Source organism: Oryza brachyantha, chromosome 11 (genome assembly GCF_000231095.2).
Source record: "Oryza brachyantha chromosome 11, ObraRS2, whole genome shotgun sequence".
Lineage (NCBI taxonomy): Eukaryota > Viridiplantae > Streptophyta > Magnoliopsida > Poales > Poaceae > Oryza > Oryza brachyantha.
The window spans coordinates 820,159-832,755 of NC_023173.2; the positions used below are offsets into that span (position 1 = coordinate 820,159).

A 12,597-nucleotide genomic window follows, 5' to 3' on the forward strand; every position below is an offset into this window, starting at 1 on the left:
AGTGAACGAAACCGGCCTGAAGCTGAAGAAATGTCTATCTAGCATGCATGTTCTTCTGCTGACTAATGTTCTGGTAACATGATGTGTGTTGCTCTTGCTCGTCTTCAGTAATCCCGGCCAGACTCCATCTATCAGTCCTCACCTCTGTCATGTCAAGCTTGGCTAACTATAAGATACCAGCAGATCGCCTAACCAATAAAATAAAATAAAAGATTTCCCCATGTAAAATTAAATTACTTTTTGCCGGGAAGGCCAAGGAACGGCCATCCAATTTCGTTAAGCAGAAGAAAAGCATGTACATCTGATTAACAAAGAAATGGTGTCAAATTGCTCGGATAGACAGACAAGTACCCAAGTACGTACAAACTGGGATGTGAAGAAATATGAGGCACAAGTCTTCTGGGACTAGTAGTAGCCAGGTGCAGTGCATTACTAAGCTGCACTCTGTCGGTATGTACAACATGCATATTCTACTGACGACTAATGTTCTGGCAACATAATGTGTGTTACTCTTTTTTGTTTTTGTCAATTGTTGAACAATCCTCAAGCTCCATCCATCCGCCATCATGTCTGTCATGTCAGAGTTTGGGACTTTGGGTAGCTACCAGCCCTATCCTTTGCCTCTGTTTATAAGCTAAAATTTAAAATTTTAACATTAAATTTAAATTTAATTTTAAAGTCTTTTCAGACAAAATATATATAATTTTATTCGTGAATTATTTGCCGTTTGTAAATAGATCATTTTTCTTTTTTTCTCAAAAAACCTGACGATGACCGCTTATAACATATTAGCAGAATCGCCCGATAGGGATTCTCTAATACTATTCTACAGGTAAAGATAGGATCTGTTTGCTAGGCATCTAACACTGAACATGCTGTATGGGGTACCATTCTATATAAATCATTAAAAAAGAACAAACAAACAAACAAAGAAGGAATGATAAATAGAAGCAGTTTCATTGCTCCAGATAATACTATTTTGTAACATCCGGGGAACAACAAATACAATCCCCCTTGTTGTATGTGCTTCTGCTTTCCTACTTTCATTCAGAAGCATGTATCAATTAATCCTACCTTCCTATTATCAGAATGGATTTTCATGATGCTTAAGTACTTACTAACCATCAGCTAGCTAGATATATTCTCTACTAGTAGAGAAACATCTAGGACAAGTTTGTCATATTTCCCTCTGTTCTTTGTTTGGGTGTTCAGTGCCCTGAATCTAGCTCAGCTACTACAGGATGGTTGGATCAACTGCCACTGAGGCTGACAGGTGGGGCCTCCAGCTTTTGATCCCCTTGATTCCAGGTCCAAGGAGGCAGAGGTGAAGTTTCTGTAGTTTCTACTTTGTACTGTACACCAAGGAGAGGAAAGAAAGAATCGATTTTTTTGGAGATGGAGTAGCTAGGCGGAGCATGTCCTCCGCAGAATCGAGCTGCCGCCGCGGAACATCTCGTCGATGGCGATGACGATGGCCATGGCGAGCGGCGCGCCGAGGCGTGGCTCCGCCACCAGGCGGAACACGTCGTCCCCGACCGATTCCTTCCGCCTGACCTCCGCCACGGCGTCCCCGCGCGCGTCGCGCACCGCGCAGGCCCGGCGCCCGTAGGAGCCCTCCACCACGTAGGCCTCGGGCCGCGGCAGGGAGGAGGAGAGCGGCGTGACGTGCGCGAGCGCCTTGGAGGCGCGGAGGCCGCGGAGCTGGCGGCGGACGGAGAGGAGCGGCGTGGAGGCCCCCTTGCCGTCGCCGTCGTAGATGACCCAGGTGTCGGACAGGCTGAGGCTGAGCCTCTTGCGGCGGATGGTGAGGAGTGGGTTGCCGGCGACGTCCATGAGGACGAGCTTGGGGCGCCTGGACGTGGTGGAGGAGGAGGCGTCGTAGCAGTCGACGCGGAAGGCGAGGTTGCCCTTGGCGTCGAAGACGGTGAAGCCGTGGCAGTTGAAGAGCAGCGACTTGCGCCACACCGTGAGCACCACCGGCGGCTGATCTTGATCTTGTTGTTGGGAAACGATGCCGGCGCTAATGCAGGGAGGCTCTGGCACGGCGACGTTGGGGTGCACCTTGGCGGCCATAATTTGGATATGTGGAACTTGTTGGCAGTGCAGGAAGAAGACGGAATGGAATGAGTGGAGGTGGAGGAGAGGGCGAGAGGAATTTATACCGCGCGCGCGGGGCTGGGGCTGGGGCTGGGGCTGGGTGCGTGCTTGCGTGGATGGACGGCACACGAAGAAGAAGATTAAAAGGCATTTCCTTTGGCTTTGCATATAGTAGTGGGTAGTGGATGTGGGCGGCGGGTTATTTGCGCTAGCTACAGCATACAAGACCTCATTGATCACCTCGCTGCGTACTACTACTCCCTCATTTTCTGGCCGCGTATTTCACTATTTATTTTATTAAAAAAACCTATATTCTTAGTATTTATTTTATTCTAATTAAATTTATTATCAATAATTTAAACTATAACTTAAAATTTTATATATTTTTATAGATTTTCTAAATAAGACGAATAAACATGTGACGAAGAGTTAACGAATCATCCGTCAAAACATTAAGAGAATACTGCAACAACTATTTGATCGATACTTATTTCTTTTGTTTATCTAATCTAGTATTTATCTAAGTTTAATGCCATTGATGGTTCGGTTTTTTAATTGAATCTATCTCTACAGTTTTTTTTTTTGAACCTAGCCGGTATTTTCGGTTGCCGTATGGGCTTCCGCCATCATCTAGCGCAGACAGATCGTATCGTCAACGAAAAAAAAAAATGCGTGTACGAGCTAGCTCGCTAGCTAGGCGGTGGACGAACATATTCTTTGGCTAGCCACACCGGCTTAATCCACTTTTATTTCTACAACCAACCCAAAGTTATTCCCCACAGTCTTGTAAAGTGTTAAGGTGGTAAAGCTATAAACCATAATTCAATGGACTACTGCCAAAGGCTCCAAAGCACCGCTTGTCAAACATCGATCGCATATAAACGTATAAAAGGATTGTTTTTTAATTTTTTTAAACATTTTTAATAAATAATATTGTTACTAAATCTCGGAGAAAAAAATATTTCCGTTGTATGAACCTTTTGGCCACACCATAAATATTGGTGTGGCAAGACAATAGTACCATTCAGCCACGTCATTGACACCGGCGTGACAACATTGTCTTGCCACGCCATCAATACTGGTGTAGCTAAAATGTTTATACGGTGAAAGTATTTTTCTTCGAGGTTTAGTAATACAATTATTTATTAAAAATGTTTACAAATTTCAAGGATCCAAAAATACAAGATAATTTTGGATTCGATGAGTAGCTTTTGCCATAAATTTATCCTACACCTACTAATTTTCTTGTACAACTCTCCCCTTTATAAGATATAAGCATTTTTAGATTTTTTAAGTACACATTAATATTAAGAAGAGAAGACTTTGATACCCCTTAATAAATGTGGAAAAATGGAAGTGAAATGTTGGATGGAATATAATTTTAGTGTGGATAGCATTAAAAAATCGTTATATTGTCGAAACAATATTTGAATACTATAAATATTTATATTTGATGTGAGTTGTCCATTTCTTCAAATCTAATGCTCCATGCATGATTAAAATGTACCAACTAATAAGAGGTATTTAAATAGTGGCAGGTATACTTAAGCAAAAAAGAACTAAAAAGGGAATTTTGCGTAACTATTCTTTGTGATGTCTCCAAATCCAACTTGCAACAAACGATATATATCCTAATTCTTTGGTTAAGATGCGCATAAATAAATTTATGCATGGTGGAGCTAGAACAAATGCTCCGTGATCAGGTAGCAGCTGGTCCGGCATATGGTGGCAAGTAATCTACAACTGCCTCCGTTCCTAAATGTTTTACGCCGTTGATTTTTTAATACACATTTTGACCATTCGTCTTAAGCAAAAAAATTATATAATTATTAATTATTTTTATATCATTTCATTTATTGTTAAGTATACTTTTATACATATATATAGCTTTACATATTTTATAAATTTTTTTTAAATAAGACGAATGGTCAAGCGTATATAAAAAAATCAACGATGTCGATAGGGGGTATGATTCAGATGAAATATGCCAGGACATCCTATACTAATTTAGGACGATTGAATGATCCTCAAGTGGCTATATATACCGGAGAAGAATATTTCTACGTCTAAAACAAACTCTGTGAGCACCGTATGTGTATAATAACGTCGATGGAACACGTGCGTGTGGTTAATACTTTGTCCGTTAAAAAACTTCATCTTTATCAACTTTATTTATCTCACATAGATATTACATTTAGAATAATAATTGTATTGGAGTTTGAAAAAGTGGAGGACAAGTTCATTGTAGCTTGAGAAAATGGAGAACAAGCTTATTGAAGTTTAAGAAAGTAAATAGCATTTTAGTCTTTTATTTATATATTGATATGTATGTGATGAGTAAAGATGGAATAAGTAGGGGTTGTTTGGTTTATGATGTAAACGATATGAATATTTTATGACGGTATCAATACCATTTTTGAATAATAATAATAATAATAATAATAATAATAATATTTTCTTGATCATTTTTAAAACTTTATTTTTTTTAAATAGATGTCTGTAATAATTAAATTTATAAATATGAATTTTTAACCATTTCTATAAAAACAATAAAATATTGGTACCATTTCCAATCATTTCCAGCCGTTTACATCCTAGTGTCGTCATAACTTGTATAAATTTGTCACACCTCAAGTTAGACAAATTTAACAAGTCAGATGTGTTTTTTTTTGCGCTACTATTAATATTTCCTATCAGATACACTGGGCACACACGTTCATAACCTAATAAATTGTGATAACTTGTCTCGTGAGCTTGTGTGTCTCTATTTTGTCGTGTTAGCTGAAGTATATCTTTATTCTGCCAACTAAATCTTAGAGCAAGTTAGCTAAAATATTATGATAATCTTAATTAGTTAAATTATGTACGCCAACCAAACATGCTCTCCTAAGTATCTAAGCAGCTAAGCTAGCTAGCCAGATATATATGTTATAGTTGAATTGTAATGTACTCCATGGTTGCATCAACAAATCATTAATCAAACCCAGATATGTCTGTTGAAATTAAGGATACGTACATTTGGGAGAATATTAATTTGACATATTGTGTAGTCAAGAGTCACTTGCAGTGGTGGCCAAATCAACGAGTATTATGTACTATTCCTAAATCTTAATAATATATACGGAAAAATAACGCGTAAAATTTGTTCTTCTCTATGAACCTGCTGACGTCTATATATCCACCAATAATGTTAACTGGTTGAGTTTATCCGTATATACCTTAATGAATTGCTCGTGTGAGTTAATATGGTCAGCTAGCATATGGTATATGTCGCTGTTGCTATTGGCATATACTACATCCGTCCCAAACGTTTAACTTTTTATACACGTTTGATCATTTATTTTATTCAAAAAAGTTACATAATTATTAATTATTTTTATACTATTTTATTTATTGTTAAGTATACTTATATATATATAGCTTTATATATTTAAAAAATTAAATAAAATGAATGGTCAAACGTATATAAAAAAGTCAACGGCGTCGAATATCTAGGGACAGGAGTACGCATTACATGTTTGTGAAATCGATGCAGCACACGTACGTATACATTAATTTCGTATATATCTATGGATACGTTCCCCTCCGTTTTTTAGCGGATGTTTTGATTCTTGATGTACTTGTCTTATATAACTTTTTTAAATATATAAAATTATAAATTATATTTAAAGTGTATTTAATAATAAATTAAATTATAATAGAATAATAATACTTATATTTTTTTAATAAGACCAATGTTCATAGATTCAAAAATTAATAGGAGCAAATTAAAAAAAGTCAGGTGTATATATACCGTACCTAGGGGTGGTAATATGCCTAACCATTTTACCTATAAAATTTAAGCGTTAGGTTCAAAACGAGTTAAAAATGAAATTATATAGAGTTTTGAGGTAAAAATTTTAAAAACTAAATATGGTTGTGAAAGAACAAGAACCTTAGCCCATTCCCACTTCTACCCGTACAACTCATGTGGATGGGAGGGGTTTGAGGTTAATTAAGTGGCGTCCAAAGTAACTCGGATATTAATTGACGCAACATGCATTATGTTCAGTGAATTCAGACGCGTGAAGTAGCCAGCAGATGTAAACGCAACTCTTGCCTCCAGATTAAGCTCCCAATGCTCCATGCTCCTCCCACATATTTTTTCGCTCTCGAAAGATTGATCAGCATAAAGTTTGTCCTGCAGACCTACACACCATGAAAACTGCATAATGCATGGTTTGCCACATGCATGTCAGGTATGGTATTCGCTAACAAACAAATTACCCCAAAACTCTAACCGTAGCTTAGAGCTAAGATTGATTCGCACTGCACGGGGGCTGTCTCTTCAACAGATCGATCTTAATTGGCATTTTCTTCTAGCTCTCATGCATGCATATGGACAACACTTAATTGGTTCATGAATATCTAGAATGTTTCAATCGCTCATTGCTCTCTCTTCTAGCTCTCTGCTTAATTAATTGCTTGTCCATGATGATTAGGACACAGAGAGAATAGACATGCACGCAGCTTGCAGGTTTGGGAGGGAACACACAATGCCATCAGAGCACACCATCCAAACTGGCCCATGTGGCCACTCCAGCTAGCTGAATATATATGGTTTGAGATATCTAGCAAAAGCTTCTTTTAGGTTGTGTTTTTGATCAGTGATGAATTGATGGTGATGCTGAATTAATGTTCCAATAGCTTACTCACAACTGTCAGGTTATATTGGTACTACATGGACATGCTGCGTTTGCACAGTTTACACCTAGCATCCTGATTCAAGTGATTGTTGGCTAGGAGCCACACTATCATGTTTTAGTACTTCCTCTTGCTTCAGGTAAAAAACATATGCTGAAAATTAAACCTGAATGTTTACTACAGTAATTTGGTCCGGAAAGCATAACTGAGTAAAAAAAAAATGTGCATGAGTGCTGAGCTAGCAACTTGCTGAATTATTTTTCGTTTCTGTTGTTTCTAACCTGATTAAGGATTTTGGAATATGATATCACTAGATTGCTCGAACAAGCGCATATATAGTGGTTTGCTTTGTAAGCAACTACAAAAATAGGTCAACATTATCTTAATGGAAAGATTACAAACCTTTGAACAATGTCTTAAAAATAGTGTCATCTTCATTGCTGTTGACTGAACACTTGCTTGCACTAGTTCATCAGTTTAGTATTATCTGATCAGAGTCAAACAGCGACTGATCCCATGCAATTAGGTAGAGCGTACATAGGTAGAGAATAACAATGAAGCGATCAATGCAAAGCCGACGCAGCATGCACTACCCTGAACAAATAACCCAAGATAAACAAATATATAAACACCTTTGTAGATTGACTTATCTCTTAATCCTTCAAACTTGATGAGCATGTGTATATATGCAACTTGTTTAATGTCAAGTCACCAAACAATGGCAATATGACAAGTGAAGCTAAAGCTTTTCGGTCACAGGTGCATGCATGTACAAGTACATGTGTGTGCTTCATATCAATGGCAGATGTTCTTTTTTCTTTTATGAAAGTGTGGTGACAAACTACTTTACAAAGAACGCACAGGATGGATCACACTTTGCAGTGGATTTGCATGACAACTCCTATTCAGAATTCAGACAGTGGATGCTCTAATTAGTTTAGTGAGAGCAAAAGTCAAACTGATTAATTAGTTCATCCACTATCGTCACTCTATCCATTTAACTTTTCTCAGCAAGTCAACCTGCTCATCATTTCATTTTCATCATGGTATATGCGTTATTTCTATATGTAAGATCATAAGCATGATTAATATTTTCTGATAAATAATTGGCTTGCGATTTGGTTTATAAATTGAATTTGGTTTGGAAACAATTAAGGTGTTGGTGCGAGTGTGTGTAACTAATGTGAGTCAGGTTGCGATATCTGTGCTCGGAAACGGTTGGTTTGTCTCTAGTTGTGCAGGTGACTTGAGGTCAATATCGGTAAATGGCGGTGGGATCGTGACTAGGCTCAGGAAGGAGCTGAGGTCCGGACGATCGAGGATGCCAGGTGACGATATTGAATATGAGTTGGCACATGGTGAAGCAACACCGTGTGGGATGGAATCGTAACGGGCTTCACATGTTGTGTGTGTAAGCGCCGGAAAAATCGGGAAGTAAATCGGATCAAAATTGGATGAGAAAAGGAAAGGAATTTGCTACAGGTTCGGACACTGTAGCAGCGTCGGTACTGTAGCGCATGATACTGTAGCACCCGGATTACTGTAGCGCGCGGCACTGTAGCAACCGTCGGACTACTGTAGCAGTCGGACTACTGTAGCACGATTGATTTTGGCATGTTGGATTTAATTAGGAACACTAAGAGATGAGTCATATTAGTATAAGGAGTCCTACTCCTATTTGGTGTAGACTTTTCGATATAAATAGAGACCGAGGGGTATGTCCCCGGTGTGCTTTTTGTGAGATTTAGTTGTTGATTCTAGATCGACGATTTTGATAGGAGTGCTGTTGGTGCACTTTGTAAATACCAGTTGATGCAATAAAGTCAAGATCATTCAATCTACATTTTCGGCTTTCATCTACTGGTGATTTTATTTTGGATTCCGACGATCCGATCGACGTCATAGGAGTGGCGCAATTCGATGATCTGTTTGGCAGCACATGAGCGGCGCGATCAAGATAGCGGCGACACAGGAGTGACGCGATCAAGGTAGCAAGGCTGCGTCAATTTCTTCGACAGAGGTAATCCTTTATTCCGCAAAAGATTTTTGGGTTTTGTTTTTCCCTACCATTCACCCCCCTCTGGTAGGTTTGTTTGATCTTGTTCGATCCTACACTATATATATTTTGCGAATTTTTCAATTTTTGATTTTATTTATTAAATGATTTATAAATTTAATTTTATATTTAAAAAAAAATCACAAAATTAACATCCTACCGCCCTCTAGGAGGGCGGAAAGGTGACGTGACATACAGCAGGGCAGACGGGAGGAACGCAAACGGCGTCCTGGCCTTTTCTGCATTTAATATCTTTCCACCCTCCATAAGGGCGAAAAGGGGGAAAATAAAAAAAAAGCGTAGCATAGCCAAGAGGTGAGTGAGGAGGGTGACCATTTTGCAAAAAACCCCTTTTCCGCCCCTACAGATGATGAAAAGGGGCTAAATACGAGAAAGCCTAGGACGCCGTCATTGACTGTTTCTTCCGTCCGCCCCGCCGTGTGTCACGTAGGCTTTCTGTCCTCCTAGAGGGCGGTAGGAGGTTAGATATGTGATCTTTGAAATGCAAAATCATTTAAGTAAATTATTTAAGAAATAAAATAAAAAATTCAAAAAATTCTATATTTTGCGGGCCAATTTTATACACCGTTTAGTTTGTAGTGTTGCAAATTTGCACTCAGATTTGGGCCGGCCCAGAGAACAAGATGGGCTCGAGAAAAGTAGAGGCCACCTTTCCTCCCCGATTCGTTGGCTGTCCCTCCTCTCCGGCGAGGCTGTGCCTGTAGATGCTTGGTCTCTCCGCCGTCCTCCGCCGCGTCCCACCTCTCACTCTCGCTCTCGCTCTCGCTCCGCCGGCGCCTCCTCGGCCGTTTGGCCGCCTGCAGCTGCTGCTGCCGCGCGCCAGCTCCTCTTCCTCTTCATCTTCTTCGCCGCCGGTGGCCCAGGGGATGGAGGCGTGTTACAAGTTCGGGCCCTACAAGATCGACGCGAGGGAGGTGTTCCACTCCACGCCGCTCTCCTACGCCATGGTCAACCTCCGCCCACTCCTCCCTGGTAATCTCCTCACTTCCCCTTCCCTATTTTTACTAACTTGATCGATCCATTCTCTATGGCTGCCTCCACTCCCCTCGCTCACTGCCGTAGTTTACAGTCCCAAAATTTGTAGCGTAAATTACGGAAAAGCTATTTTTTGTAGCTCGACATTGCTAGTTTTGTTGATCATCACTTCGCAAAGTTATAGTGCAAGTGTCAAATGCTAGCAGTACATGTGTAGATGCAGATGCTAGCTAATCTATTCACAGTTAAATCTTTTTACCTCCTAAAAAGGGAAAAGAGAAATGTTTTAACTGATCTCTTTTTTTATACAACTCTCATCTTCCTCCATCTAACAATTTCATATGAACACCATCTTACCACCGTACCATTCACGATTCTGTCGACCTTGACCTTGCTTCATTCAATTTCTGATATAACATGTTTCATATTCTGCTTTTGTTTCTTAACCATATCATTCCTTATTGTGCAGGTCATATCCTTCAATTGCACCAAAGAGACTTCTATTTTTTCAGCAAGCTTCCATTTCGGAGATATTTACATTTAGTGCCTTTCATGCGCTTGCACTGCTAGTTCCATGAGGACTGTCAATGAAATGTACTTGCTTTTGCTGGCTTGTGCTGTGGTAAAGCTCATCAAAACATTCAACCTAATACAAAAGAAATGGACCAGTTGAATTTAATTATTGATGAAAAGGTTGGGTTCATTTACTCTTATTCTATACTCAATAAATATCAAGTCTGCCTTGAGGACAATGTTCTTCAGGTGTCCATTCTATGGATTGGCTGAAATTGTGTTGTAGGAATGTTAATTCGTTGGATGCCATCTTACTTGGATGATCTTCTCAGAGGATGTCATTTTTACCATGAGATGTTGTTGATACATGCAATGGACCTATCTGTAGTGTTTATCTGCTACTTGGTTGTGGTTGATATAACTGTCAATTGTACTGCCCTATTGGGCAGATCTTTTATAATTTTATTGGTTAACCATACTTTTATTTGTAGTGTGGTACATTGAGTGAATATGATATACTGTTTTTCCCTTGACAATTTCCAAATGTTCTAGTATGCCCCAAGCGTGAAGTGAAAAGGTTTGCTGATCTAAGTTCTGATGAGACTAGTGACTTATGGGTTACTGCAAAGGAAGTTGGTGTACAGCTCGAGCAGTACCACAGAGCGTCTTCACTCACATTTGCTATTCAGGTAAGGTCTATGTATTTATGCCTCTACTGCAATTATTCACTATTTCAGTGTTTAATCATACCATTAAAATGAGTACTATGTTGTTTCTGGGGTTCTAAATATGATGATCTTATTGTGTGTGAAATAAGACGTCTACTTTTCTATACAAGTGTTCTTAACTTTTTTTTTATCATTTACCGTAGCTATACCTTTGCATCTGTCATGAATTTTCTTATTTCTATATTTTATTATAATATTATTATGCTATTTACTCATTAGTTTTAGTGCTTATCAGGATGGTCCACAAGCTGGTCAAACAGTTCCACATGTCCACATCCATGTCATCCCTAGAAAGCAAGGAGATTTTGAGAAAAATGATGAAATATATGATGCGGTTTGTGGCCATACTTCTTAATCAATCTTCTTTCATCTGATACTTTAACCCAAAACTTCCATCACAAAATGCTTACCCACTTGCTTTGTAATAGAGTGATGTCAAAGAGAGAGAATTGAAGGAGAAGCTTGATCTGGACATAGAGAGAAAGGATAGGACCATGGAAGAAATGGCTCATGAGGCCAATGAGTACCGTGCTCTTTTCTCTTAGATGCATTTCTTTTAAACCGTCTCTAAATTGACCTACTCTTCTCCAGAAGTTATCGTTGTAACTGTTAGTCTGTTTCTGTTAGTCCTTCGTCATGGGAATTCAAGTCTTCAATTGATATCATGAAATTATCTAATATGGTGCACTACTTGTTTGGTGTAAGAGATGTGTTCTTACTGGATAAATCCTTATCTTTGAAACTAATTATGTCATGTGGAGGAGTTATGCTGGAAAATTATATGTTCACTGTCAAATGTCTCTTCATACAGTACTGTTGGATGGATACCCTTTTCCATATGAAATTACACATCCATAAATCATGGGTAGCTGGTCCGGTGATGCTATGGTTTCACAATCTACAAAATGGTAACAAAATACATTATATAACCTTTCAATGCCTACATAAAAGCAAGAAGGCTCATTCTTCTGGTCTTCAGGATCAAGTAGAGGACTTACAATCCATGCTGTCAATACATTGCATTTAGTTTCAGTTTTAAGAAAATGACTTCTCCAATTTCTGCTAGCTGTATATTGTTCATTTAATCACAGTTAAAAAAGTGTCCTCTTATGTCTATGTGGATTGCCATGATAAATTCTGTTTTCGACATGTCGTATTGTGGGAAAAGCCAGAAATTCAATATAGCTGAGTAGTCAGTTTCTAAACAGGATGGATCACTACTCAACTTTTTATCTAGCTCTTTTTAGTGAGGTAAAGATTTATTCCTTTTACCGACTATCCATAAAGTTTGTGGTTAGCAGAATCTTGGCTAAATATACCAGCTTTGCATGCCATAAATTGTTTCTATTACCATGTTCTGCTATTAGTCTATGCATCTAGCCAACATTTCAAAAGTTAACCTGACCCATTGGTACAATAATTCTTGCAATTTGTGGCCAATGGCTGCAGTCCTGGATAAACTTTTTGTTAATGCTGACGCACCCTTCTGATAAGTTCATGAAAACTTTAATGATATGATTGACC

The 12,597-nt window shown here is 38.8% G+C and overlaps 2 protein-coding genes across 2 annotated transcripts; one reads left to right on the forward strand and one right to left on the reverse strand.

Annotated features, from left to right (window-relative positions):
* Nucleotides 1-935: 935 nt before the first annotated feature.
* Nucleotides 936-2,101, reverse strand: LOC121055776 (protein LURP-one-related 8-like). Its single transcript, XM_040528983.1, has one exon. The coding sequence runs from the start codon at nucleotides 2,071-2,073 to the stop codon at nucleotides 1,405-1,407; it is 669 nt and encodes a 222-aa protein (XP_040384917.1). The 5' UTR covers nucleotides 2,074-2,101; the 3' UTR covers nucleotides 936-1,404.
* Nucleotides 2,102-9,537: 7,436 nt separating this feature from the next.
* LOC102703430 (bifunctional bis(5'-adenosyl)-triphosphatase/adenylylsulfatase FHIT-like) lies at nucleotides 9,538-11,816 on the forward strand. The gene is made up of 4 exons (XM_015842368.2): nucleotides 9,538-9,831; nucleotides 10,888-11,034; nucleotides 11,309-11,407; nucleotides 11,502-11,816. The coding sequence occupies exons 1-4, from the start codon at nucleotides 9,562-9,564 to the stop codon at nucleotides 11,616-11,618; spliced, it is 633 nt and encodes a 210-aa protein (XP_015697854.1). The 5' UTR covers nucleotides 9,538-9,561; the 3' UTR covers nucleotides 11,619-11,816.
* The last annotated feature ends 781 nt before the right edge of the window (nucleotides 11,817-12,597 follow it).

Bases quoted from the DNA above. Each gene is read 5' to 3' on its own strand.
- LOC121055776 (XM_040528983.1), bottom strand. From the start codon at position 2,073: ATGGCCGCCAAGGTGCACCCCAACGTCGCCGTGCCAGAGCCTCCCTGC.
- LOC102703430 (XM_015842368.2), top strand. From the start codon at position 9,562: ATGCTTGGTCTCTCCGCCGTCCTCCGCCGCGTCCCACCTCTCACTCTC. The intron at 11,035-11,308 runs GTAAGGTCTATG...AGTGCTTATCAG, and splicing joins CACTCACATTTGCTATTCAG to GATGGTCCACAAGCTGGTCA. The intron at 11,408-11,501 runs GTTTGTGGCCAT...GCTTTGTAATAG, and splicing joins ATGATGAAATATATGATGCG to AGTGATGTCAAAGAGAGAGA.